General features: G+C 48.3%; 3 protein-coding genes across 7 annotated transcripts; 2 read left to right on the top strand and 1 right to left on the bottom strand.

Annotated features, from left to right (window-relative positions):
- The first annotated feature begins 744 nt into the window (after nucleotides 1-744).
- Nucleotides 745-16,392, top strand: il11ra (interleukin 11 receptor subunit alpha). 2 transcript variants are annotated; one of them, XM_062478678.1, is made up of 12 exons: nucleotides 745-899; nucleotides 11,237-11,333; nucleotides 12,095-12,161; nucleotides 12,253-12,422; nucleotides 13,149-13,263; nucleotides 13,558-13,718; nucleotides 13,894-14,060; nucleotides 14,203-14,347; nucleotides 14,499-14,597; nucleotides 15,013-15,112; nucleotides 15,210-15,289; nucleotides 15,607-16,392. In XM_062478678.1, the coding sequence occupies exons 2-11, from the start codon at nucleotides 11,237-11,239 to the stop codon at nucleotides 15,286-15,288; spliced, it is 1,200 nt and encodes a 399-aa protein (XP_062334662.1). In that variant the 5' UTR covers nucleotides 745-899; the 3' UTR covers nucleotide 15,289; nucleotides 15,607-16,392. The 2 variants fall into 2 exon arrangements, with proteins under 2 accessions (XP_062334662.1, XP_062334661.1); XM_062478677.1 differs by having other exon boundaries at nucleotides 12,250-12,422.
- A 1,959-nt stretch (nucleotides 16,393-18,351) lies between these two features.
- tmem267 (transmembrane protein 267) lies at nucleotides 18,352-21,873 on the bottom strand. Of its 3 annotated transcripts, XM_062478683.1 has the most exons (4): nucleotides 21,764-21,873; nucleotides 20,239-20,660; nucleotides 19,793-20,140; nucleotides 18,352-19,720 (listed from the first exon to the last, which is right to left on the bottom strand). In XM_062478683.1, exons 2-3 carry the CDS (start codon nucleotides 20,611-20,613, stop codon nucleotides 19,805-19,807), a joined length of 711 nt encoding a protein of 236 aa, XP_062334667.1. In that variant the 5' UTR covers nucleotides 20,614-20,660; nucleotides 21,764-21,873; the 3' UTR covers nucleotides 18,352-19,720; nucleotides 19,793-19,804. The 3 variants fall into 3 exon arrangements, with proteins under 3 accessions (XP_062334667.1, XP_062334665.1, XP_062334666.1); XM_062478681.1 differs by having other exon boundaries at nucleotides 18,352-20,140; XM_062478682.1 differs by having other exon boundaries at nucleotides 18,352-20,140; nucleotides 20,239-20,657; nucleotides 21,764-21,852.
- Nucleotides 21,822-26,009, top strand: si:busm1-57f23.1 (uncharacterized protein LOC368621 homolog). Of its 2 annotated transcripts, XM_062478685.1 has the most exons (5): nucleotides 21,822-21,991; nucleotides 23,269-23,537; nucleotides 24,716-24,867; nucleotides 25,016-25,117; nucleotides 25,703-26,009. In XM_062478685.1, the coding sequence occupies exons 2-5, from the start codon at nucleotides 23,444-23,446 to the stop codon at nucleotides 25,793-25,795; spliced, it is 441 nt and encodes a 146-aa protein (XP_062334669.1). In that variant the 5' UTR covers nucleotides 21,822-21,991; nucleotides 23,269-23,443; the 3' UTR covers nucleotides 25,796-26,009. The 2 variants fall into 2 exon arrangements, with proteins under 2 accessions (XP_062334669.1, XP_062334668.1); XM_062478684.1 differs by lacking the exon at nucleotides 21,822-21,991 and having other exon boundaries at nucleotides 23,218-23,537.

The following is a 26,009-nucleotide window of genomic DNA, read 5'->3' as shown; positions in this document are numbered from 1 at the left end:
TGGAATGCTTTAGTCAAGTTCAGTGGAAAAACGCAGTTGATAATAAATTGGAAAGATAGTTTTGAGTCATATTAGTGGGGGTCTGGAGAAGAAGGATATGTGCATGTTTGTGTCAGTTTCTGTATGTGTGTATATGTGTGTGTGTGAATAGTTGTATACATTTGTAATGTAAACACATAGTTGTGGTGTTCCACATCTGGAGAAGAAGCCCAGCAGCCAAAGCTCTGCTAGAACCGGTTCTAGCCCCAGGGTTAGGGTAAGGGTTCTGCCAGAGATCGTTGTAGAGGCTTAGGCGTGCGCACCTGGTCGACCCCCCCCCCCCCCCCCCCGCTCACACACATACACACACAGTATGTACGCAGATACACACACAAAAACATACCTGTGCGCACACACACATTTCCCTAACTCTAACAACCAAATGATCCTACCCAGATGAAGAAACACACACATACAAACACACAGGCCTACACACCTTGATGATCAGTCTACACTACAGTAAAATACATCCCCAGGGTGGAGCATGTTTACCGGTACACCGGCTGCTTGTCCAGCCAACAGATATAAATAAACCCGTGAAAGATCAACTAAATACTCAACAGGTGGATTTGTCTCATCAAATACACGCGAGGGCTAAATATGACAGGCAATGTGGACCGGGACCTGGCTCGTTAATCCCGTTACAGGAAACCCAGACTCACTCCAGTCCTGATTGACGGGAGGCTCAGCCAATGGAAGCGTATTATCGACGGCGCTGTAAGTGGCACAATCTAACCGTGCCCGCTACACCATTCTCCCTAGAGTAACTCCAACAGATCGAGGGAGAAAAACTCGACCAAGTCGAAACCATGGAACACGACTTTACCAAAGTGCCTGTCCGACGTTAGAAGACTGTAAAGGTAGGTTTTTATTCAGTTAAAGCGAAGTCAGTTAAACTGAAATAATACAACCCGGTAGAATGCTGGGGAAAAGTTTTCTTTAGTTATTCGGGAGTCGGGACTAAGATGCAGCCCCGTTAACACTGCAGTAGGCCGATAGCTACGGTGTATGCTTAAGCCAATGTTTTTTATAACTTAGAGACGATAGTGTTTGTGACAGTAAGTGACAAGGAGGCGCCCCGATGTTTATAGCGTAACCACCAGCCTTTCGCAGAGAAGTATAATATCTAATGAGACCTTTACTGAGTCAAAGATTGTAATTTGTATTAGATGATAAACTTTCACAAATATATTTTGGTGTGTTCACTTTGTAGTTATTTAAGTCTATATTGTTAACCAATATTAAATCATGTGAATATATCAAACAATATATATATATACACACACACTCACACACACACACACACACACACACACACACACACACACACACACACACACACACACACACACACACACACACACACACACACTCACACACACTGACAGATAGACAGATACATAGATATACCTAAACACAGGAGAATTTATATGCACAGTACAACTACACATAATCAAATATTAAAAATAGAAAGCCAAATACATTTTAAAATCTATCAATGTAGGATACTTCGTATTGGTTCACTGCACAGGTCATAATGCTATTGCATCTTTTTAATCCAGAACAGTTATCAGACATGTTTACATAGCTCACTAGGAATAGTAGGTCTGTATCCTGTTTTCTGTCTCTTATATCTCTTACGTCCTTAACATCCATGTCCTACAGGATATGTCTCCCAGGTGCTCTATGTCTGCTATGTGTGTGTCTCCTCTACGCCTCGTCTGTGCTCCAGCTGCTCCATGGGTTTTATAGGAGACAGTTTACTGTACTGGTGGTCACTGGTCAGCTGCTGCTGTCTAATCACTGGCATTGTGTCCTGATGCCTGATCTGACAAAGAACCACAACACATCCATCATCATCACTTTCTGTTTCTGTCTCTCTCTCTCTCTCTGTCTCTCTCTCTCTGTCTCCCTCTCTTTGTCTCTCTCTCTCTCTCTGGTTCTCTCTCTCTCCCTCTGGCTCTATCTGGCTCTCTCTTTCAATTAAATTAAATATCCTTTATTTGCATGAATGTTCAGGTTAAACAATGTTGCCAAATCAGTCCACAGTGAAGGGCCAACACATGTAATTATAAACATATCATAGAACTTAACTATCATATCTTAATATTTTTCTATACATATATATATATATATAAATATAGTATTTTCTCTCTCTCCATCCCTCTCTTTCTCTCTCGCTCACTCACGCACACACACACACACACACACACACACACACAGGAGAGTTCAAACCCTTAAGTGCCAGAGGCAAAAACAAGCACCCCCTAACAATTATTCCATCTGAACCTTCTCTGATTGGTATTTGTAGGGAGTGTTGGTTTGTGTGTGTGTGTGATGTGATCCAGGAGAAAGATAAAAGGTTCAGTGAGATGAAAGGGACAGTATGAAGGAAATTTAGCTAGCTGAATTCCTCACTTCTCCTCCAGCCAGATCACTGTACTGACACAAGCTAGACTCAACTACATACAGCCACACACACAGCTACACACACAGCTACACACACAGCTACACACACAGCTACAGACACAGCTACACACACAGCTACAGACACAGCTACACACACAGCTACACACACAGCTACAGACACAGCTACACACACAGCCACAGCTACACACACAGCTACACACACAGCTACAGACACAGCTACACACACAGCTACACACACAGCTACAGACACAGCTACACACACAGCCACAGATACAGACACAGCTACACACACAGCTACAGACACAGCTACACACACAGCTACACACACAGCTACAGACACAGCTACACACACAGCTACACACACAGCTACAGACACAGCCACAGATACAGCTACAGACACAGCTACAGACACAGCTACACACACAGCTACACACACAGACACAGCTACAGACACAGCTACACACACAGATACAGACACAGATACACTCACAGCTACACACAGCTACACACATAGCTACAAACACAGCTACAGACTCAGCTACACACACAGATACACTTACAGCTACAGACACAGCTACACACACAGCTACAGACACAGCTACACACACAGCTACACACACACAGCTACAGACACAGCTACACACACAGCTACACACACAGCTACAGACACAGCTACACACACAGCCACAGCTACACACACAACTACACACACAGCTACAGACACAGCTACACACACAGCTACAGACACAGCTACACATACAGCTACACACACAGCTACAGACACAGCTACACACACAGCCACAGATACAGACACAGCTACACACACAGCTACAGACACAGCTACACACACAGCTACACACACAGCTACAGACACAGCTACACACACAGCTACAGACACAGCTACACACACAGCTACAGACACAGCCACAGATACAGCTACACACACAGCCACAGCTACAGACACAGCTACACACACAGCTACACACACAGCTACACACACAGACACAGCTACAGACACAGCTACACACACAGATACAGACACAGATACACTCACAGCTACACACAGCTACACACATAGCTACAAACACACAGCTACAGACTCAGCTACACACACAGATACACTTACAGCTACAGACACAGCTACAGACTCAGCTACAGCTACAACCATAGAAAATCCAGCCGTTTGCAGTTAAATGAAAAGAAACAGGTTGATTACTTTCATTCCGTAATTACATTTCAGACTTCTACAACCTGATGGCATATCAAAAACACACTAACACTCACTGCATGAGTGAGTCACACACATTCCACTTTACCACAAGCACTGCCATGAGTTCACTATGCATTTAAAATATCCATACCAATAAATCTCTCTCACACACAATTTTTTTACTCTTGGGACACTACGATGAAGTAGTGTCCTAAATGCATACTGTATGCAACAGTACGTAAAGAAAACATAATTGAGAATGAATGGAGACGCTGGGTGTGTCTTTCATCGTCTCTCTGAGGAAGGAGAAGGAGAGAGAAAGAGAGGAGAGTATAGGAAGAGAGAAAGAGAGGAGGATATAGGAAGAGAGAAAGAGAGGAGGATATAGGAAGAGAGGGAAGGGAAAGAGAGGAAGGACAGATGAAGAGGCGAGAGAAAGAAGAAACCAATAGGTGGACAGATGAGGAGAGAGGAAAGTGAAATAGAGATGAGAGAGAGAGAGAAGTATAGTGAAGTTGCAGAAAATGCTTCAGCAGCAGAGAGGAGAGCTGGACCCCAGCTGGGCCTCATGCTAGTTTAATCTGAGAACTGCTGACTGAAAGAGAGAGAGAGAAGGAAGAGAGAGAGAGAGGGGAGGGAGGGATGAAGTGAGAGATATAGAGCAGAGGGATGGTAGAGAGAAAGAGAGGGTGGATCAAGAGAGAAATAAAGGAGAGCAGTGTTAAGAGAGTTTGAGAGAGAGAGAGTGAGAGGGGGCGGCGACTCAAAGTCGGCTGATCTATTCTGCTCCGCGAAGGCATTCAGAGAGTTTAATTTGAAATTGATTCCAGTCGCTCCGTGTGAGTAGAGGGAAATGTGATCTTGGGAAGGAGCATGAGCTGTAGCTGGGGACCAGGCTGGCAGGAGAGCCAACTAGCAGCATTCATACTGGGCCCAGAGAAACAGAGAGAGAGAGAAGGGGGTTAGAAAGAGGGAGAGAGGTAGAAAGAGGGGCAGGGGGGGGGTATTTCTAATGAGGTTTATCAGAGGTGGTTGGGATGCAGCCCGCCTTCATCAGGCCCACAGCTGTCTGCTTGGTCTAATGGTAGACCGAGCAGGGAGCTGGGTTGGATCCCCGTGTATCTGTGGGTCTGTCTGCAGACATGGCCGCAGGATACACAACTCTGTTAGCATTCCAGGGTTTCGGCGTTGAGAGTCTGGAGGGCTGGAGGAACACACATCTGCTCTCTTACCTCCCTCCCTCCCTGTCTCTCTATCTCTGTCTGTCTCTCTCTGGTGCTAGTATTTACTACATTTTCTCTCCCTTCTCTTTCCCCTCCTGGTCTACCTATCTCCTCCGCCTTGTTCTTCTTTCTGGGCGTTTTTTCCCCTCTGCCTCTGTCATCGCTCTTCGATCCCCCTCCCTCTCTCTCTCTCTCAGCCCGTATGTCACCAGTTAGAACACAAATAGAGCTCCGCACAGACGTAAACATGAGAGACAGGCGCAATCCCAATCCCCACAGCGAGCACGCCGTGTCCTCCACCAGAACACGCCTGTGTAGGAGAGAAAGCCAGGGGAAGACAGAGAGGGCGAGTCATTGAGGGAGAGAGTCATTGAGAGAGAGAGAGAGAGAGAGAGAGAGAGAGAGGGAGAGAGAGAGCGCGCCAAATCCAGAGAGGGAGATGTGGCGGTACAGTCTATGGAGAGAGAAAGGGAGAGAGACGGACACATAGGGAAGGAATGAGAGAGAGAGAGAGAGAGAGAGAGAGAGAGAGAGAGAGAGAGAGAGAGAGAGAGAGAGAGAGAGAGAGAGAGAGAGAGAGAGAGAGAGAGAGAGAGAGAGAGAGAGAGAGAGAGAGAGAGAGAGAGAGAGACGAAAGATATATGGCTGCTGCATGTTGGAACAGTCTTAATAGAGAATGTATGGTGTTCCCAGCAGCATGACTCACCAGCAGAGGCTAGTTGTGTGTGTGTGTGTGTGTTCTTTCCTAGAGGGCCACTAGAAAAGCTCCTATCTGGGAGATGTCAGTTTGTCAGTGGGTGGAAGGGGATTTACCTTTTCTGTGAGTCATCAGAGAGACAGACAGACAGACACACTGAGAGGAGAGTGCATACTGTCTTCTACTTGATTTCCCAAGTAAGACCATGTTGTGTTGAGGCTCAGCTGGGAGCTAGCTGGTGCTGTTTGACACCCAAGTGTTTGGCTTGTTTGTTGTGATGGTGGGCTGTCAGTATAGACTCTATTCTGCTCTGTTCACGGTGCTTGTCTCTGTGTGTATGTGAGTGAGTGTGTGTGTGTTAGAGCAAGATACCCAGCTTATACTCTGTAATTACTCCCAGCAGTAGAATGGCGCCAGCCAAACACACACGCACACACACACACGCACACAGAAACTTGCAAGGGCCCGCCAGTGTTGTCAGCCTGTCAGACCCGGTCTGGTTCAGTCCGGTAGAGAAGCTGTAAGCTTCTGCTGCCAGATCTGGTCCAGTAGAGAGCTCCCTGGTGAGGGTCTGCAGGCTCTGTCTGGGCTGCTCCAGCTGTCTATGCCACTGCTGCCTGTATGTTGGTTCTCTTCCGTGGTTCTGTTTATACACTGGCACGCAGTCTGTGTGCTCGTTCTGGGTCTGTACTGTGGTTCTGGGTGGTGTGGTGGTTCTGGATCTGCACCGTGGGTCTGGTTGTGTGGTGGTTCTGGATCTGTACTGTGGTTCTGTGTTGTGTATAGTAGTTCTGTGGCGTTTTGGAGTTATTGGGTCACCGGTACCAGATGTTTGTGTGGGTCAACACAGAGGTTTGAGGCTCAGCTCTGACTTACCACACCGCTGCCTCCTGGGTGTATGTCTGTGTTTACACATGTGGATTTGTGTGTGCTAGCTAAGGGTCTAGCCTACGGAGGGAGGGAGAGAGAGGAGGGACACTGTGCGGGCCTCTCTTTGTGAGGGATCAGGTGGGGAGCAGAGATTCGTCTGGACCCTGGGTCTCAGAGACAGGAGCCCGTCTGAACCCAACTGGAGTTCAGAAGTACATCAGGCCCAGATCAGTCTCACAGCTGTGGAGTGGAGTGGACCAGGGACCCACAGCCCTGCTTAGTTTACCATCAGAGCTGAATGGGCAGTTGTTTGAAGGGGTATGTTGTTGATGGTCTGTCTGCTATCAGCCTATAGAGTTTAGAAAGGTGGAATGTTGATGGAAGGTTGGAAGGCCAAAAGGGAGAAATGAAGGGTGATTAGTTTCGCTGACCAGTGTGTGCCAGGGGCAGCTCACAGGCTGGCCTCCCTGCCAGTACCCAGTGGAGTAGGACCCGGATCAGAACCAAAACTCTATCAGGGTCTAGAGCTGCCATTAAGCGCCATTAAGCGATTACACTTACCTTAGCTCCAAACAGGACTCGCTTAGGTGATTCCGCACACACACACACACACACACACACACACAGCCCCCTGGCTGAGGCTGAGATTGTGCTGGGCAGTAGGCCAGGCTGTGTGAATAGCTGGCATCTGGGAGACATCTTGTACTGGAAGGCTGGAGGAAATTCCTGCTCTAAGGAACCCACTACTGATACTGCGAGGACCAGGCAACAACCAGGCTAGAACCATGCTTGGACCAGGCTTGAACCAGGCTAGGACTGTGCTAGACCCAACTAGTCAAGCCTAGAACTAGGGTAGGACCAATCTAGAAGCAGTCTAGAACCAGGCTACAATCAGGCTTGAACTAGGTTAAAGCAACGTCAGCAGTGTAGCTCAAATCCAGACAGCCTCAGAAAGGGGTAGGTAGGAGGGCGGCAGGGCGGGGGAGGAGGAGAAGCAGGGCGGGGGAGGAGGAGAAGCAGGGCGGCAGGGCGGCAGGGCGGGGGAGGAGGAGAAGCAGGGCGGCAGGGCGGGGGAGGAGGAGAAGCAGGGCGGCAGGGCGGCAGGGCGGGGGAGGAGGAGAAGCAGGGCACCAGTGCTGGACTCCAGACAGCTTCAGAATTACACTTTACAGTTTCATATTATTCATGTGGCACACGCATTTGATCCAAAGCGACAAAAATGTCGTGCAAACAGAAGGCACAGCAGGACATCAATGATCCGAAGTGCAGAGTAAAAGTACGGTCTGTATTTACTAGCCGCAGCGCAAAGCAACCACATCTCAGCCACCGGGCACGGTGAACAATAATAATAGTATCATAACTACCATGCGACTGTAACATCAGTGCAATAGTTCATAAGAGGGCCTTGAAAGATCAACAGCATATCACAATTGCAACATCAAACTATTTTGTGGGTGCAGTGTCTTGCCAGACAGCGGTACAAACATGATCTCCCAAAAATGTGTAGAGGCTGCTAAGTGCCTCTTTCAGGGCCTTTAGGACAAGCAAAAGAGTAGTTAGTCGAGGCGAAGCTGGAAGAGGAGTGTCTCGAGACCGTGTCGGAAGGACCGCAGGGACGCAGGGGTGTGGAGCACTGCATGCTGGGAGTGCGAGGACCCCTCTGTCACTGAACAGGAAAGGAGCACTGTAGTCCAGCTGGACAGCCTCAGAATAGCGGATTGAGGCAGAGGAGGAGGAGGAACAGTGTACTCAAGCTGGTCTCCAGACAGCCTCAGAATAGAGGATTGAGGCAGAGGAGGAGGAGGAGGAGGAACAGTGTACTCAAGCTGGTCTCCAGACAGCCTCAGAATAGAGGATTGAGGCAGAGGAGGAGGAGGAGGAGGAGGAGGAGGAGGAGGAGGAACAGTGTACTCAAGCTGGTCTCCAGACAGCCTCAGAATAGTGCAGGCGGGAGGAGGTGCAGTGTACTGTAATGTAGCTGGTCTCCAGACTGCTTTAGAATAGGGGAAGGAGGAGGAGGAAGTGTACTGTTGCTGGACTCCAGACAGCCCCAAGGCCAATAGTAAACTGCTCCAGATCATTCCAGTGTAGACCTTGTTCCCTAGGTAACTGAATTCCTGTGTGTGCCTGGGTTCTTGCCTGGCTCCACCTAGACCCTCCTCTTTCTCTCCTCCACTCTGCCTCCTACCTCCCATTCCCTCCTTATGTTCTTCCCTTCCTCCTCTTTCCTCCTTTCCACCTCCCTCCCTCTCTCCTGTGTGCGTTTTGGCTAACTCTAATAATGATAAGTATCATGACTGTTAAGAGGAACTTGATTCTCCTATCCTTTTTTGTGTGTTTGCTGGTTTGTGGTTGGTGTATAACTCCGGCTATGGCTGGCTGACTTTCTGGCTAGCTGGCTGTTTCTGGCTGGCTGGTTTAAGAGGTGCTTTGTCTTGGAAGACATCCTTCCAGGTTCTGTCTAATGGACCAAGCCAAGCAGAAGAGACCAGAGGAGCTTGTCTATGCCCTCACCTCATGTTAACACGACTTTAAGGGGGCAGGAGGAGGAGGAGGGGAGGAGTACATGGGAGGAGGGAGAGGGGGACAGGAGGTGAGTGGGAGCAGGGAGCAAATAGATGGGAACCAGACACACTTTGAGGGACTGCTTATGGCCAGCGGTGGAAGGTCCCTTTGTGTGTGTGTGTGTGTGTGTGTACGTGTGCAGTGTGTGTCTGTGTGTATTTTGAGCAGATCTGTTAATCACTGCATTGTTATCTCCAGTAAAGGTCAGACAGCCACAATGTTCTGCCGCGTTGCCATGAGAGACCCCAGAAAAACCCTGTGTTTGCATGCTCGCCCTCGCAGACGCCATCTTAAATTCACTTCCAGCTGTTAAACGTACAGTTCACTTCTCTGGCCTACCCCTCGTCACGCCATTCCCCAGCTACCTGTCTGAATAGCAAGATGGACAGAAGGAAAAACAGACAGACAGACAGACAGACAAAAGAATGTCTGGCTGCACTCAGCCAGACAATGTGAACGTGCGTTCTTTCGTACAATTGAAGAGGGAGAGAAAGGGAGATGGGAGAGACTGTAGGTTGGTCAGAGATTTCTGTGCGAGTTGTTGGCCTTGGAGTGTACGTTTGTGTGTGAGAAAGAGGGATCGAGTGATTCTGGAGCGGTGAGTACTGCACAGCTGAGAAGAATATTGATCTGTTTACGAGAGAGGGAAAACAAGGGAGAACAGAGTGAATCTTCTGCATTCCATCCCCTCTCTCTCTCCCCCTCTGTCCATGACCTGGCCTTGTCTGGCTGGCCTGTAGCTTAATTCCAACACACACACACACACACACACACCCCTTTCCCCAGATCCCCCTTCTCCTTGTGCTGCTATGACCCCCTGTCTCGGATAAGAGGGAGATTCTCGTAAATATTTGTTTCCGTTTTAATGAGTGTGTGCGTGTGTCTCGCGTGTGGATATGTGTCCTTGTTTGTCTTAGGTTTTTGTTAGTACGTTTGTTTATCCTTTTTCCCTGACACCTCCAGGGTTGTGGCTGTCCCTGGGGGCGGGCGGGTGGCTGCCTGAACCCAGGGGAGGGTGTGTGTGAGTCGGGGGCAGAGCCGGCCACTTCCCTGTCGTGGGACTCAAGTCTGCATACTGGCAGTCTATTCTTGGAAGTGTGGCCTGTATGCCTGAAGGTGAATGGTAGGGCAGTGACTCACTGCATAGGTATACTAATACACACACATACAGTATGGCTAAGGCACAGAACATGTTGTGGGAGGTAAGAGTTGTAGAGAGAGGGAGAGAGAGAGAGGGAGAGAGAGAGAGGGAGAGAGAGAGAGGGAGAGAGAGAGAGGGAGAGAGAGAAGGAGAGACAGAGAAGTAGAGACAGAGAGGGAGAGAGAACATGTTTGGGTTTAGTGTGCTGTGATGTTACTGAAGTGCTGAATGTCACACAGTTGTGATAGAGCAGAGCCCAGAGAGATACTGTCTGCCTGTCTATTTTTCTTTCTGTGTGTCTGTCTGTGTGTCTGCCTGTCTGTAGCAGTCCAGTCCAGTCCAGTAGTAAAGAGCAACCCTCTCACCATCTGTCTCTTTTCCAGTTGGGTTTACTCTGCTCATAAAACCTGAAGAAATGATGCGTTATTTGTGATTGTACTCATATCTCTCTCATCATGACAACCTCAGCTTTACAGGAAACGCCTGGCACAGACCGTGCCCCACTCCACCTCTCCACCCCTCCGTTCTTCCCCTCCCCACTTCTACACCCCTCCATGCCTCCCCTTCTCTCCCTTTCTCGTCCTCAATCTCAACCTTCCTCATCACCATCTTCCTAGCTTTTGTCTTATTACCTCGCCCTCTCTGTCTCCTTCTCTCTCTCGCTGTCTCCCTTTCTCACTCTCCCTCGCTCTCCACCTTCTCCACCTCTGCCCCTCCCCCCTGCGATGAGGTGTTGACACCAGGGCCCCGGGGGGGTACTCTGCTCTTGTTGCTTTCTTTACATGACTGACACCTGAGAGAGCCCTGTGTGTGTGTGTGTGTGTGTGTGTGTGTGTGTGTATTGCAGGAGTAAACCATAGGCCCCAGCATAGAGCAGCACTTGGTACTATGTTAGATCATCAGTAGAATATTCGTATTTTTATGATATGCTTGTACCTAATATCTCTTTACCCCCGTCTCTCTCTCTCTCTCTCTCTCTCTCTCTCTCTCTCTCTCTCTCTCTCCCTCCCTCTCTCCCTCTCTCCCTCTCTCCCTCTCTCCCTCTCTCCCTCTCTCTCCAGATGCCCAGTCTTGTGTCCTGTCATCGGGGTCTGATAGTCATCCTGTCTCTGTCTCTCTGCATCTTACCCCTCTACACTGAGACCTGGGCCTATGAAGGTACACACACGCACGCTCACATACTGGACCCCCCATCCCACCCTTGGACAGTGTGTGTTAAGTCAACATCAGAGCTGAGCCTGTATTTGAGTCTCTGTTGAAGGAGGGGCTTGTGATGTATCTGTTCCTGCTAGGTGGGGTTTTATATGTTTTGGGACCAAGCCAGTTACTGTGTCGGTCAGCTAGATCAAATGACCCTTGTGCATTTCAAGATCAAATCAAATGATCCTACAGACTAGCACACTAGGACACTCTTAGGGCTGTCTAGTACAGACCAGACCACTTTCAGAGCTGTCTAGGACAGATTAGACCTCTCCGGTGGGCTATCTAGTATAGACTAGACCATGCCTAGTAGTAACTACCTAGGGTAGTTTAGTAAAGACTAGAACACTGTGGCCAAGCAAATAATACACTCCTGCCAACACACCCTGAACACACAGAGGTACTGGACAACACACATACTGAGTGTGTGTGTGTGTGTGCCTACTTTGTTCTGAACTTGGCAGAGAAGTGGCATATGGCTGTTATTCCACTGCAGATATAAATACCAGCTTTGAGCTGAAAGACCAGTGCCAACCATACACACACATACATACACACACACGCATCGTATCAGAATCATCCTCACCCCTCAGTCCCCGCTCTCCTCAGTAGTGACGACTATCTGTTTCTCAGGACACTGTCATAAACTGTTCATGTCACAGCTGACAGAAATGTAATTCATTGTGTGTGTGTGTGTGTGTGTTTGTGTGTGTGTCTAGTATCAGATGTGCAGTATGGGTGTCTGGGCTCAAACGTGACCCTACAATGTGGAACATCAGCAAGCAGGTACTGTATGTGTACGTGACTCTGTGTAACTGTGTGTGTGTTTGTGTGTATGCATGTGTGTGTATAACTCTGTGTAACTGTGTTACAGAAGGATCGTGGGGGAGTGGCGTCTCAACAGTAGACCTTTGGCATTGCTATGGTATCAGGTGACATCAGAGGGAGGGTTGGTGCTGCCGCAGGTCGACCTATCACACGAGGGCAACTACAGCTGTCATGACAACCACGGGCTCTTGCTCCACTCTGTCAGACTCAAGCTAGGATGTGCGTATTTCTTTTGGTCTACCATACATTGTCGCTAAATTGTGTTTGCATGTGTGTCCATTCATGCGTGTGTGTGACGGGGATTTATTTAAAAGTACAAAACATTCACCAAAACTACTGTAACGTCAAAGGTACAATAGTACATACAGCTTTGTATGTCTTTAAACAAAGCTGAACTATGTTTGGTGGAGCCTCACTACTGTAGCATGCTACTACAGGAAGCTTATTTAGATATTGCTATTAATGTTTACATGAACAAAATGACCGATACCAATGCACCATACAGGAATACGGCTCTGGACTGGAAATGATGTAATTGATATGTGGACTTCCATTAGCTAATAACTGTTAATATTAAAATGGTATGTAGTTAATATCTATTAGTACAGTGTTAGACAGAGTAGAGATGCCTCCTCTCCCTGGCCTCCCTAAGTACAGACACACTGGCAGAATGACAGGAAGTCCAACATGCAAAAAGGAAGTCCACTGGTGAGACAGGAAGTTGGAAGCTAATCTTCTGCCTAGGAACAATACTCTGGACAGGAAGGGATCTCATCAGAACAGCTTCCTGATGTGGAGCGATGCAGAGGGGCAAACCCCTCTACAGGGAGGTGGGTGTGGGTGTGTTTTATCAAACAAAGGAAGAACTCGACACAGCTACAGTAGGTTGTACACACTCAAGTATCCAACCAGAATCAAGCCCTCATTTTACACTCTATTTCCCAGATCCCCCAGAGAAGCTAAGTGTTTCCTGTCAAATGCCCAATCATAGCCTGGTTATATGTTCATGGGTGGAGCCAGTGAAGAGCAACCTACCTTCCCAGTACTATGCCTCCTACAGGTAAGCCACGGGGACGCTTTCTACCCCTCATCCCCATCCCCTTACCCCCACCTCTAACTACCCATTCTTACCCTCCAACCCCCATCACTAACAACCCCTCCTACCCCCACCTCTAACTACCCCTTCTATCCTCCTACACACATCATTAACCGCCCATGCTACCCTCCAACGCCCACCTTTAACAACCTCTCCTACCCTCACCTCTAACTCCTCCTCCTCCTCCCCTCCTATGCCCACTCCTTTGGCAGTCCCCCGGGTGTCAAACAGTGAACCTCCTTCCTTTCTGCCCGGCAGGGGGCGGAGCGTTGTGAGTCCGTGTGTGATTGACCCCTCCCTCCAGTGCTGTATCATCGAAAGGCCGTCCATATATCAGCCTTTTCATAAGTTGAACATCACCCAGGCCAATGCCCTGGGCACCGAGACCACCCTCGTAAACATCCAGTTCGACAAGCTCTGTAAGCAGCCGTCTGTCTGCGCGTCTGTCCGTCCGTCCTTCCGTCCAGTCATCTGTCTGTCTGTGTGGCTGGTTTTGTCATTGGCTGAGAATCGTTCTCGACTTGTTTGCGCTTGAAGCGTCCCCTAATAAAGACCTCCCCCCCCGTCCCCCTTCCCCTCCACCTTTTGTTCCAGTGAAACCGGACCCTCCGGAGGGCTTGTGGGTGGAGGGAGTGCCGGGCTCTCCCAGGAAGCTGAATGTGAGCTGGCTCTACCCGTCCTCATGGCACCAAGACTCAGTCCGCTTCCCCCTCTCCTTCCAGCTGCAGTACCGGCCCCTCGGCTCCAAGCATTGGTCCACTGTACGTACCTGTCCTGCTGGGGCCTGTGTGTGTGTGTGTGTGTGTCCTCCTCTTCATCTCTTCGACGTCCTCCTCCACCTCTCTTTTTGGCCCCTCTCTCCCAAAATAACTGTGTCTCCTTCTCCACTCTCCAACCCCTCAGTTGGAGGGCATGTTCAGCCCCCTGGTGATAACTGACGCCCTGGCGGGCCATGAGCATGAGCTGCAGGTTCGAGCCCGTGACCTGGTGGAGTTGAACAGCCAATGGAGTGGATGGAGCCCCCTGCAACTGGCCTGGCCCTGGACAGGTCAGGCACTGCACACACACACACACACACACACGTACGCACACACATACAGTACACATGCATAACCACAAGATATCTTAGAATCGCTTTTAGAATCGACTGTGTTTTCAATGTGGCACAATATATAAATATGTATGTTTGCGTGTGTCAGATCCCAGCCCAGAGCCAGAGGAGTTTGATGACATATTCCCGTTTCCTACTGATGAACCAGATGAACCTGACAGCAAAACCTCCACTGAGAGCTCTCGCAGTAAGACACATGCATATTGGTCACACACACACACGCACACATACACTACACACACGCAGATACAGCCCCATGTGATTGATGTAAGTGTTTGTGTGAAGGCTGTAATAAACTGTTTTAGATGAGGTTTCTCCTGGGAGTCATTAAACTTCACAGACAAACAAAAAAAACATCATCAGCTCCACAGAGATAATCACAGACATACAACACACACTGATCTGTCTCTGTATCCCTCTCTATCTCTCTCTCTCTCTGTATCCCTCTCTATCTTCCTCCCTCTCTCTCTATCTGTCTCCCTCTCTCTCTCTGTATCCCTCTCTATCTTCCTCCCTCTCTCACTCTCTCTCTCTGTGTCCCTCTTTGTCTCTCTCGCTGTCTCGGTCTTTCTCGCTCTCCCTCCACCCCCGCCCAAACCCAGGACCTGAGGATGATGATGCTGGTGTGGGCCTGGTCATTCTCATGGCGTTGTTTGCTGCCTTCATCTTGGTCACTGTGACCTTTCTCTTCGTCCTGATGTGGTGAGAAGCTTCTGCACACATACGCACACACACACATACACTTTAGGATATGGAAGAACTCATCTTCATTTGTCTACTTGTTCCGCTGTCAATCAAGGGTGAGGCAGAGAAGGCAGGAAGAAGGGACCAAACAGGAAGTGACCTCCATGGTGAAGTTGAAGTCAATGCCAGTCTAAGGTGAGTCAGACACAGACCCCTGAACTGCAGCTGGAACCAGAGACTGGTTGTTGTGGTCCTGGGTTAGCCTGTCTCTCTGACAGCCTGTCTCCCTGACAACCTGTCTCTCTGACAGCCTGTCTCTCGGACAGCCTGTCTCTCTGACAGCCTGTCTCCCGGACAACCTGTCTCTCTGACAGTCTTTCTGTCGGCTCAGTAATCTCTTTCCACACTGGAGCCAATGCTTAGATATTATTTACACAGTACACGCTGTTTAACATGCCTCTCCTCCATTTCAACTCTCCTCTCTTATCTTATCCTCCACCTCTCCTCCTCAGCCCTTGTGGGTCATACAGAACAGGAACACACCCCAGTCGCAGGGCGTGCCAGCCACATCACACAACCCACAATGCACCTGGAGCCTCCACACGCAATGACCCACAAACCATCTGGAGCGTGTCTGGTCAAGGCGCCTCTTTGGACTAGCTCCTCTCTGGGGTCACATGACTGAACCTCAAACCTCACAGCTGCATTTGGACTGGATGTGGCCCACCCAATCAGAAACAAGGCCGTTATGTTCTAGAAAAACTGCCAGCCCCTGAACCCAGAAGTGCGGTCCGGTTCTCTCACAGTTCTGTTCTCGTACTGTGTGTGAGTTCCCGGAAGAGAACTTCATCTCCGTTGTTTATGTGACTGTTGGAACGCTGTACAGCCAGCTGGGCCCACCGGTTGGCTGAGAGCAGGCAGCATCGAAGGGCATTATTGGTCACTTATTGGTCCACTAGTTGTGGAAGTACATCTCCTGCTATTGGCTGCTTACACCCATCACATGACGAAGGGGACGGGAGAACGTGGATCTGATGACATCAGTGGTTTCCAGCTCTCCTGTGACTCTCCCTTCCTCCCTCTCCTTCTTTTTCGCCTTCTCTTTCCCCTGCTCTCTCTCCTTCTCTCCCTCCTTCTCTTCCTCCTTCTCTTCTTCCTTCTCTTCCTTACCTTTATAGGTTGCACTACCCCTGACCCAGCCCTCCTCCCTCCACTCCCCCCCCCCCCTCATCCCACCTTCACAATCCTCCCCAAATCCAACAGTTCTCAGACCCACCACTATGGGGATGAGACACTGGAACTGGACAGAGGATAGTATGGTCTGTTTCAACACAGTCGTGCCATCGTCATGGTGCGTCCAGCCAGACTGCTAGTGAGGTCTGTCTATTTTATCGTCCTCTCCACCCAGTATATGCATGAACTCTGGAAGCTTTTTCTTGTAGTAATCGTTGTATGTTAACCAATCACAGAGAAAGGTTTTTCATGTTTCTTATCGTTGTTTCAGAGAAGACGTGTATTCAGGTTGTGTGTTGTGTGTGTGTGTGTGTGTGTTCCCCAGTCGTGAAGCTGTGTTGTTAGCTAGCTAGCCTCTCCCCCCCCCTCACACACTCTTAACCCTTCCCCATGAGGGTGTGCTTCACCTGATGATCTACCTCCAGCTACGGAGTCAGGTCGGTTCATCTTCTCAGTGAAAGCGACACGGCAGCAATCGTGTCTCTCAGAAACATGTGACTGTTCATCCGACTGTTTCAGTCCCCCAACAACCCTCGAGCGCTGGCATCCTAAGATGCCGTGCAAAGGTGCCGTTCTAAAGACAGCGTTTCTGCCTCCCCCCCCCCCTCGAGTAGCTTGCTGTTTTGCTCGTCTGGCCAGCAACTGACATGGAAAATGGCATTCTCATTGGTGCTCAGAGCAAGGGGGAGGAGCAGAAGCCAACGTCAGTTCCACATACACTGATTTCAAACAGGCAAAGGCTGTTACTGTCTCACAAGTTGTGCACAAGTTATGAATCTTTCGGAGCATTTCAGCGTGAGGACACATCTGCAGAAGTAGTTCTGGAGAGAGTGGCGCTGCCGTCCGGACATAGTGATACCAAAATGAGTTTGCAGGGTAAAAAAGTAGTGTGGCCGTGGTTTATGGTTACTACGGTTGTTTGTGTAATGAGGCCTTCTGGGTAATGTGGGGTGGCGGCAGTTGGAGTTGATTAGATTTATTTTGGTTTTCCGGTGGGACTGTGTTGTTTGAATTGGTAGGTTGCGTTGGTATGCGAGAGACACAGAGACCGTTTTCAGATTTCATGGAGGACAAAACCGATTGTTCATCTGAGTGACTCATTCTAAAGCCCCATGCCAAATGACCCTGCAGTTTGACAAACCCAGATACTTTAGTTTAGCAATAAAGAATCTTCATCCAAACGTCCTCCACAGTTCCAGGAGAGGTCTGTTTTGTCTGCTCGTTACGCCAAGCACCTTGTGAGACCACTGACTGAATTTAAGGCTCGATCATCTTCGGAATCTCAAATCTCAGCATTCTCAATCTGAACTTGAAAAGAGTCTCAAAAAATTATTTTTTTTCTTTTTCAAGCAATATCCAGTTTATTTCTGTGGCCAGTCCACCAAACGGCAGTATGAAATGACTTTATTGCCCACCTGCCCAGGCCTGCGCAGTGACACTCACCGTTTATTCATTGGGACGTTTCTTTCTTGTTCACTGTAGCCTGAGTAATGTGGTCGTTATGGTGTATCTTCAGACGTCCAATACAGATTTGTACATAGTCTATTTTGCTTCACATGTACGATAATACAATAAGCTGTTTTCATACTTTACACGTTTGTACTTCTGTGGAATAAATTTTGTATCACTCTCTTGGTTTTCGTGTTGTCACACACTTTATATTGATTGAAGGTATTGAGGAAATTCAAACAGCTGAAAAACGTTTCAGAAAGAAAACCAGGAAGTTACATCACAAGATCCCCCAACTCCCCCTTCCTCCCCTTTCCTTTTCTAACCTCTTTCCAACCCCAGTTCACTGGAAAAACTCCACAGAATGTTTTGCAGTCAATGACCCCTAACCCCACCCTCCTAAATTAGAATCTCCATTGCCTGACTGAGCAGAAAATCATTTCCTGTCATGAGGATTTCAAGGTCAGTAATGTTATCCATCTGGATGTGTGAATAACTGCATGTATGGTGTTTGTGATGTGTGTGCACACATGTTTTCTGGTGATTAAAACACAATAAACCACACAAACACAGGATCAGTTTATGTTCGGATTAATTCTTAAAAAGAACAATGTTTCCAACAACCCAGTCTCCCCTTAATCACACAGACCTCAAACCAATCTGAAATAACTGGACGGCTAACATAAAAAATAGAAAGTCAATAAATAATATTCCAAACCAACAAAATGCATTAAATAAAATGTGCACAATTCAACATATTGCATTAATTAAAGACACATTAGTACAGCAGCAGTAGTACAGTAGAAGTTTGGTGTTTGCAGAGTGAGCTCACATGTAAAGGAGATTCGCTGAAACTGGGGGGTTTATGCACCCTGTTCTCAGTTATCTACAACCCAGTTCTTGGACAGCTACCCTCCTGTGGTTTTAAACTCCAAACCTGCTCTGCTCTCCAACTCTAGCTTAGTTTGACTGGTTTCAATAGCCTAGTTAGTCCGTTCTTAAGCTGAACCACTTCTTAAGCTGTAACACCAGCAGCTAGGTAGAGAAATTGTATTTCTTTAGAACCCAGATTGGAAAGCTCAGTTCTGTGTAAACTGAGAGAATGTGACTCCATAATGTCCCCTGGTGGACAGAATGGTAACCTGCAAATCCCTCTCCCAAATGCAGTAACTTCATACGTGGTCAAAAGTTGGCTCGTCAAAAGTAAAAAATGCGATGAAGGTTAAAAATCATCAAAAGTCACAAAGAATATTGAACATATAAGGAATGTAAAGGTGTTGTTGATGGTTGTAGTGCTCCTAGTCTAACTTGGGGACAGTGTGAAGAAGTGACTTTTCTAATGTGAACTACACCAGCTACTGTATCCACTAACAACAAGCATCCCCACCAGAAGGTGGTTTGGGAAAGCTCTAATTTACATACATGGAATCATAGAATGGTGGTGTCAGCTTGGCACTCACAAGCATGCATACACACACACACACACACACACACACACACACACACACACACACACACACACACACACACACACACACACACCCTGTACAGTACTAAGAAATATGTCATTCATAGAGATGTTTCCAACAGTAAAAATCCACCTTATCACCAAATCACTGACTGACAGACGCAGAGGCAGGAGACCGACTCTTAGCTTGGTCAAGAAAGAGAAAGATATAGGAGCAGAGAAAGTAGAGCATACATAGAGAAGTGGAGGTAGAGAAGAGGGGACACGAGAGAGAGAGAGAGAGAGAGAGAGATAGGTAGTAGAAGATTTGGGGTTTAAGTCTCAGTGTAGCCGTAGGCTGCGGCCAGAATTTCACATAGAGATGAGTGAGGCATTGTGGGATAATAAGAGTCTCTGGTGTCCGTCAGGGGGGAAGAGGTCATTTGGCGACCCCGTGCTTGGAGATCACATCAGTGGTCCCGGTTAGAGGTGAAGGGGTCAGGGGGGTCAGACGTCGATGGCGACCCCGTGCTTGGAGATCACATCAGTGGTCCCGGTTAGAGGTGAAGGGGTCAGGGGGGTCAAACGTCGATGGCGACCCCGTGCTTGGTGGAGATCATGTCCCTGGTCCCGGTCAGGTACATGAGCACGGAGCACAGGTGAGGCAGGGTGGCGGTGGTGCACACGTACAGCCAATAGGAGATGGCCGCCGTGTGTCCGAAAGGGTAGACCCAGAGGCCGTGGCGGGTGCCGTCCCTGATGTGATGGGACGCCATGGCGATGAGCAGCATCCAGGGCAGGGAGCACCAGGAGTCCTTCAGCCTGCCCAGCCACATGAGCAGCCTCAGGGAGAGGCACAGCACAGGGATGAGGCTGGAGCAGTGCAGCGGGGGCCGCTGGGGGAGGCTGACCGCTGCCTGAGAGCGAGAGAAACACAGAGAGGAAAAAAGAGAGGGAGAAAATTGAAAAAAATCGAAAAAGAGAGAGAGAAATAGGAGGAGCCAGGGTACCCTACCTTGAGCGACAGAGACCCCGCCATGTAGAAGTGGTCCAGGTCTATGGCCGAAGCCAGGAACCCGGCCAGCAGGACCTCATACAGGTCGCTCCTCTTCCGCAACCCAATCACAATGGCCCAAGACCAGAGCCCAACCAGGCCATGGACGCCGTTGTCCAGCAGGGCCCGGAGCCACAGGTGCTGCTGGAGCTGGACCAGGATGTGGTCTGCCAGCACACAGAACAGGCCCAACCCTGCGGACGCCAGCACGGAGGCAGAGCTGAAGGTCTGGAGGAGGGCCTGGGCCTTCTCCGTCTCCACGGCGAGGCTGAGAGGCATGGACATGCCCCCTCCCGCTTGAGGGGAGGAGTCGAGTTTGGAGTAGAACCCTTGCATGGCCGAGGTCTTCTCCTATAGGCTGTCAGCAGGACCAATGGGGGCTACTGGGGGTCAGGGAGAGAGAAGTGAATACACTATTACAGCCCTCTCTCTCTCTGAGAGTATATATATACACACAGAGACCCCCCTCCTCTTTCCCTTTCACACACATACACTTTGGGAAGTTACATATTGCTCTAATTATGACCTCCTAGTCTTACTGCTGGATAGACGGATGTTGCAAGAATGATGTAGAACAGGCAAATCAAAGTAGGTCTCTTTTTCTCACATCTTTCTATCTCTCTGATAAAAGGGGAGTCAGATGGCTGAGCGGTGAGGGAGTCGGGCTAGTAATCTGAAGGTTACCGGTTCGATTCCCGGCTGTGCAAAATGACGTTGTGTCCTTGGGCAAGGCACTTCACCCTACTTGCCTCGGGGGGAATGTCCCTGTACTTACTGTAAGTCGCTCTGGATAAGAGTGTCTGCTAAATGACTAAATGTAATAAAAATATAGGCCAGCCTCATAATAACCAATTAGCTACTCTGACTCTGCACTGTGTGCCACTGGGTCCAGTGAGGGCTCTCTAGGGAGGGGAGCAGCTAGCTAGCTGCTTTAGACGGCTACTGTATTATCCATAGACCTGTATTATGGAAGCTAGCTAGTTAGTATGGAGTGACAGCAATCCAGCTTATAACATGCTGTGGTGTGCTGTGGCTAATAGGAGCTAGCTAGGCAGGTACCCAACTAAAACCAGGATGAGAGGATGCTAGCTAGCTGCTACCACCAGCTGCACCAGTGATTTAAAAGGAGCAGAACAGTGCAAGTGTTAAGCTCTTCCAAATGTTATTAGTAATTGAAGGCTATCGAGCTAATTAACGAACATTAACACTATTCATCGAAGGAATCTAAATCGGATCACCAGCCGTCTACCGAGCACTCATCTCCTACTGCTTTGTGTAGGCGGAGACTAGTGTGCTGTCATGGCAATGTCAAAAGTGCTAACATCGTTAGCCTCTAGCTAGCTGGGTAAGTACAAGTAAAGGCTAAAACATTCATTCGATTTAATTTCCAAATACAGATGTATACTAGCTACGTTAAAACCCCGTCATTTAACAGCAGGATATATTCCTATATAGCCTAAGTCGAGCATAATATAACGATACTCACCCCATACTGTGTTTGTTTCAACTCTAGCTGTCAGCTGTTGTGTATAATGGTCCAACGTCAACACAAGTAACGCCCAGCCCCTGTGCACAATGGCCGGTTTTCATTGGGAAATATAGTTATCATTCAAGGTCTTACAGAGGATTACTATCCAATCACAGAGCAGTTGGTTCACAAAGAGGACCCTTTCGTCAAGCATACCATCAGAAAATACGTCTCATCTCGTTCCAGGTAAGAAACTAACATTAAAGATTTTTATTCTTAGGTGGAACATTATGTTAACATCATTATTTGGCGTTTGGTAAAAAAAAACTAAACACTCTTTCTAAAATTCCAGTGCAAATAAGAAATGTCAAGGTGTGCTCCTGCTGACAAAGTTTGTTGAAAACACAAGTTTAAAAAATACATTATTTGAAACCGTACGTTTATTTTATTTTATTTATACAAATAAATAATGTTTAGATCTCGTCTTGCTAATGTGTGACTCCAGAGTAGACACAGGGCTAGTACTCCATGGATTACCTAACATGTAAATTCCATGTCTGTGTATGATTAGTGACTTTACATCACTGGTTATATTATAAATGAAAAAAAAAATCTTTTTTACTACGAAATCAACTAGATTGCGTGTGTATTTTAATAGGGTGCGCTAATGAGATGCTGATGCTATATCCAGTTTGATGTCGTGTTGGGTGAGGAACCAAGCATTATGTCTGCTGAGAGATTACTGGGGTCAGGTCCGAACAAAAGCAATGAGCTTGGAGGAATTAGTGGTGGGATACGGGGACAGGAAGTTGGTGTATGTGGGAGGGTGTGGTGGAGTTGAGGTGTGGGGGGGGGGGGGGGGGGGGCTTGGAATGATCTAGTAGGTGGGTAGGTGGGTGGACGGAGACAGAGGACAGACAGATGGACAGGTGACATGTCTCTGATATAGCTGCTGTACTACTAGCTCTTAGGTCAGTCCTGGGGACAGGGGGGGGGGGTTAACCAAAGCTGCACGGTGGTACGGACGGCTGTATTCTCTGCACAGAAAACACAAAAACAATACACCTACACCCAATAGTACTACTCAGCAGTACTGTTTTAGCAACAATAGTGCTGGCCCCATCTGTGTTGTCCGGCTGAGCGAGATGGCTGTGAGTGGCAGGGCTCCTGGTCAGGGGGTCCTGCTCAGCCTCCACAGCAGCCTGACTCAGAGCTAGTGACACTGGATGAGTCTGACTCACAGAAAGGCACAGAAAGGACCAGTGCTCACATACACATAGAAAACACCCACACACCCAGGCACGCCCCCACACACATAATACTCACATGCCCACAAACATAATACACACAAACACATAGGCACGAAAAGCCACTGATCTGTGTGTAAGCTAAGTGGCGTCATTGCCAGGAAGGGTGTGGACTTAACTGACCGGTTAAACATTCCAGAGCTTAAATACAGAACTCCCTCCCTTTTCTCCTACTCTCTCTCTCATCATCTCTCTGTCCCTCCCTGTCTAATACAGCATTAGCAGACCTCCCTCCCACTCTCTCTCTCTCCATCTCTCACTCATTCTCTCTCAGGCTCTGTAACAGTCGAGTCTCCTCTCCATCTTCCAGTCGGCTCCAGAGGTCTGCTTTGGGTTTGGTTCTGGTCGTCTGTGTCAGGATCCCAGGTCCGGTGGGTCTCTCATCACAACCATGGTTCCCCTGCTCGTCCTCCTGCTCTCTCTCATCTCTGCCCTCCAACTGGGCCACGCAGAGCAGCCTGTGGAGGAAGAACTGGTCTCTGTCAGTAAGTACCTGAGCTGCTAGGAGCACTGGTGTGTTGTAGTCTGAGATAACTGGAACACTGGTCTGTTGTAGTCTGTGATAACTGGAGCTCTGGTGTGTTGTAGTCTGTGATAACTGGAGCTCTGGTGTGTTGTAGTCTGTGATAACTGGAGCTCTGGTGTGTTGTAGTCTGTGATAACTGGAGCTCTGGTGTGTTGTAGTCTGTGATCACTGCTCTGGTGTGTTGTAGTCTGTGATCACTGCTCTGGTGTGTTGTATTCTGTGATCACTGCTCTGGTGTGTTGTAGTCTGTGATAAATGGAGCTCTGGTGTGTTGTAGTCTGTGATAACTGGAGCTCTGGTGTGTTGTAGTCTGTGATAACTGAAGCTCTGGTGTGTTGTAGTCTGTGATAACTGAAGCTCTGGTGTGTTGTAGTCTGTGATAACTGGGAGCACTGGTCTGTTAAAAGGGAATGTTATTTGTCACTTATTATAGGTAACCACAAACACAGAGGACAAGAAACTAAAATCTGTTTAGACTCTTAACAAAATGGTACTGTGGGATCTTATGAAAGTGAGTTAAGTGGAATAACCCCCCCAAAACATTTTTATCATGATTTGTTTGAAGCGGATGAAGCACTCTTATGGCCAATATTCTAATCATAATTATATTTTAATTTGAACAAACCAGGCTTTGTCTCTTTAACTGGGGAATGTAAATGAACAGCCCCAACAGGAGCTACATGAGAGGGTCTTTCAGAACATCAAAGATGGGAGCCTTTGAAGATTAATTTAGATGGTTTTGATGTCAACAATATTAGGCTGGCAGATTCAGCCTGTATATAACCTGTTCCACACAGACAGCCTCTCTGAAACCTCAACATGCCTCTCATAGAAATGAGTCATGTCCTGTGGCGAAGCTGTCTGCTGAGCTCACATGTTGACCTGGGCATGCAGCTGCATCTGGCTGGGTTCACTCTTCCAGAACGTTCTGCAGACTCAGGGTTTTGACTCGCACACCCTGGATGGGCTGGGCTGCTATGCTGTTGTTGTTGTTGTTGTTGTTGTTGTGGTACAGGCATTGCTGGGTTTCCTTTCCTGGTCCTTGTTCTATATTCCTGGTCCTAGTTTGTATGTGGATTGTGTAGACAAGGTACTATTGTATTGTAACTCTGTGTGTGTGTGTGTGTGTGTGTGTAGGACAGGTGCAGCTGCTGGGGGGCTGGTTCGAGAGGAGTGCAGACAGTGAGGAGGTCCAGGAGGCAGTAAGGAGCGCCATGGAGGACTTCAACAAGAAGTCCAAGGCCAGGAAGTACTTCAAACTCATCAACGTCACGTCCGCTGAGACACAGGTCGGATTCCTTTTGTGTGTGGGGGGGGGGGGGGTGTGAGTGTGTCGTTGTGTATGTTCAGAGTGTGAACGGGGTGGGGCGGGAGGGGGGTGACTGTGTAGGTGCGTGTGTGTCTGTCCCTGACAGTCAGTCTCTGTGGTGTGAGCAGGTGACCAATAAGATCAACTATAGGATCCAAGCTACGGTGGGGAAGACCAAGTGTCTGAAGACTGAGATGACAGACATGGAGTCCTGCGTTCTGGCCAGGAAGGTTGGTACCTTTTTTAGCTTAGTTCCTTTAGCTCTCATACACATGGACACGCAGTACATTGATGTGCATGTACTGTAGCCTTCAGTCTGTGTTTCTGGAACAGTATGTGAAAGAACAGGACACACCCTATCATAAGCTACCCAATGTTCATTTATGTCAGCTGATGTCAGCTAAGAACGGCAGCAGTTCTGTGTGCTCCCCTGGCCTGATGTGTGTTTGGGTGTGTTCCCCTGGCCTGATTTGTGTGCGTGTGTGTGTATGCCCTGCTGGTTCTGGTGGTTTCAGCAGTGGAAATTTTAACAGTGTCTCTCTGTGTAACTGCTGAGTCAGACAGTACTAGACACACTTGCAGAATTAATCACAAATGTCCAGAGGTATGGTATTTTTCTACATTTTTACATGCGTCTGTGTGTTTGGTTTATGTTATTTATTAGTTAATTATTTCAACAAATTAAACCGATGATGCACCACGTGATCAGAATAGATTTAATTTCAGACATATGACAGTTTGTAGGATGTCTTCTAAACATGTCTGGCGTGTCCTGAGACACGTGACGTGACGGGACACATGTATGTGTGTTTCAGCGTCTGACCTGTAAGTTTGAGGTGAAGTTTGACCCCCGCACAAACACGCACGAGGTGGTCAGCTCCTCCTGCCACAAGCAGCCCGCCGTCTGAGGAATCCAAACCTGCTCGCAGGAGCACGGTCCTTCAACCAGCCGCACCACGGCTGCAGAGACCCGCTCCAGCCAGGACCGGCCTCGTCCGCTGACCTTCATAGCGACCCCCATTTTAGAACAATCTCAGTTTATCGGAGATGTATTTTTTCTTGTCATGATTCTTGTTTTGTTGTGATTTTAGAAAATAAAAGTGTCTGACGAGATACATACTA

Source organism: Osmerus eperlanus, chromosome 14 (assembly GCF_963692335.1).
Source record: "Osmerus eperlanus chromosome 14, fOsmEpe2.1, whole genome shotgun sequence".
NCBI classification, from domain to species: Eukaryota; Metazoa; Chordata; class Actinopteri; order Osmeriformes; family Osmeridae; genus Osmerus; species Osmerus eperlanus.
This window is presented reverse-complemented; position numbering and strand designations above follow the sequence as displayed.

Bases quoted from the DNA above. Each gene is read 5' to 3' on its own strand.
- il11ra (XM_062478677.1), top strand. From the start codon at position 11,237: ATGCCCAGTCTTGTGTCCTGTCATCGGGGTCTGATAGTCATCCTGTCT. The intron at 11,334-12,094 runs GTACACACACGC...GTGTGTGTCTAG, and splicing joins TGAGACCTGGGCCTATGAAG to TATCAGATGTGCAGTATGGG. The intron at 14,348-14,498 runs GTCAGGCACTGC...TGCGTGTGTCAG, and splicing joins ACTGGCCTGGCCCTGGACAG to ATCCCAGCCCAGAGCCAGAG.
- tmem267 (XM_062478681.1), bottom strand. From the start codon at position 20,613: ATGCAAGGGTTCTACTCCAAACTCGACTCCTCCCCTCAAGCGGGAGGG. The intron at 20,141-20,238 runs GTAGGGTACCCT...TCTCGCTCTCAG, and splicing joins CGGGGTCTCTGTCGCTCAAG to GCAGCGGTCAGCCTCCCCCA.
- si:busm1-57f23.1 (XM_062478685.1), top strand. From the start codon at position 23,444: ATGGTTCCCCTGCTCGTCCTCCTGCTCTCTCTCATCTCTGCCCTCCAA. The intron at 23,538-24,715 runs GTAAGTACCTGA...GTGTGTGTGTAG, and splicing joins GGAAGAACTGGTCTCTGTCA to GACAGGTGCAGCTGCTGGGG. The intron at 25,118-25,702 runs GTTGGTACCTTT...TGTGTGTTTCAG, and splicing joins CCTGCGTTCTGGCCAGGAAG to CGTCTGACCTGTAAGTTTGA.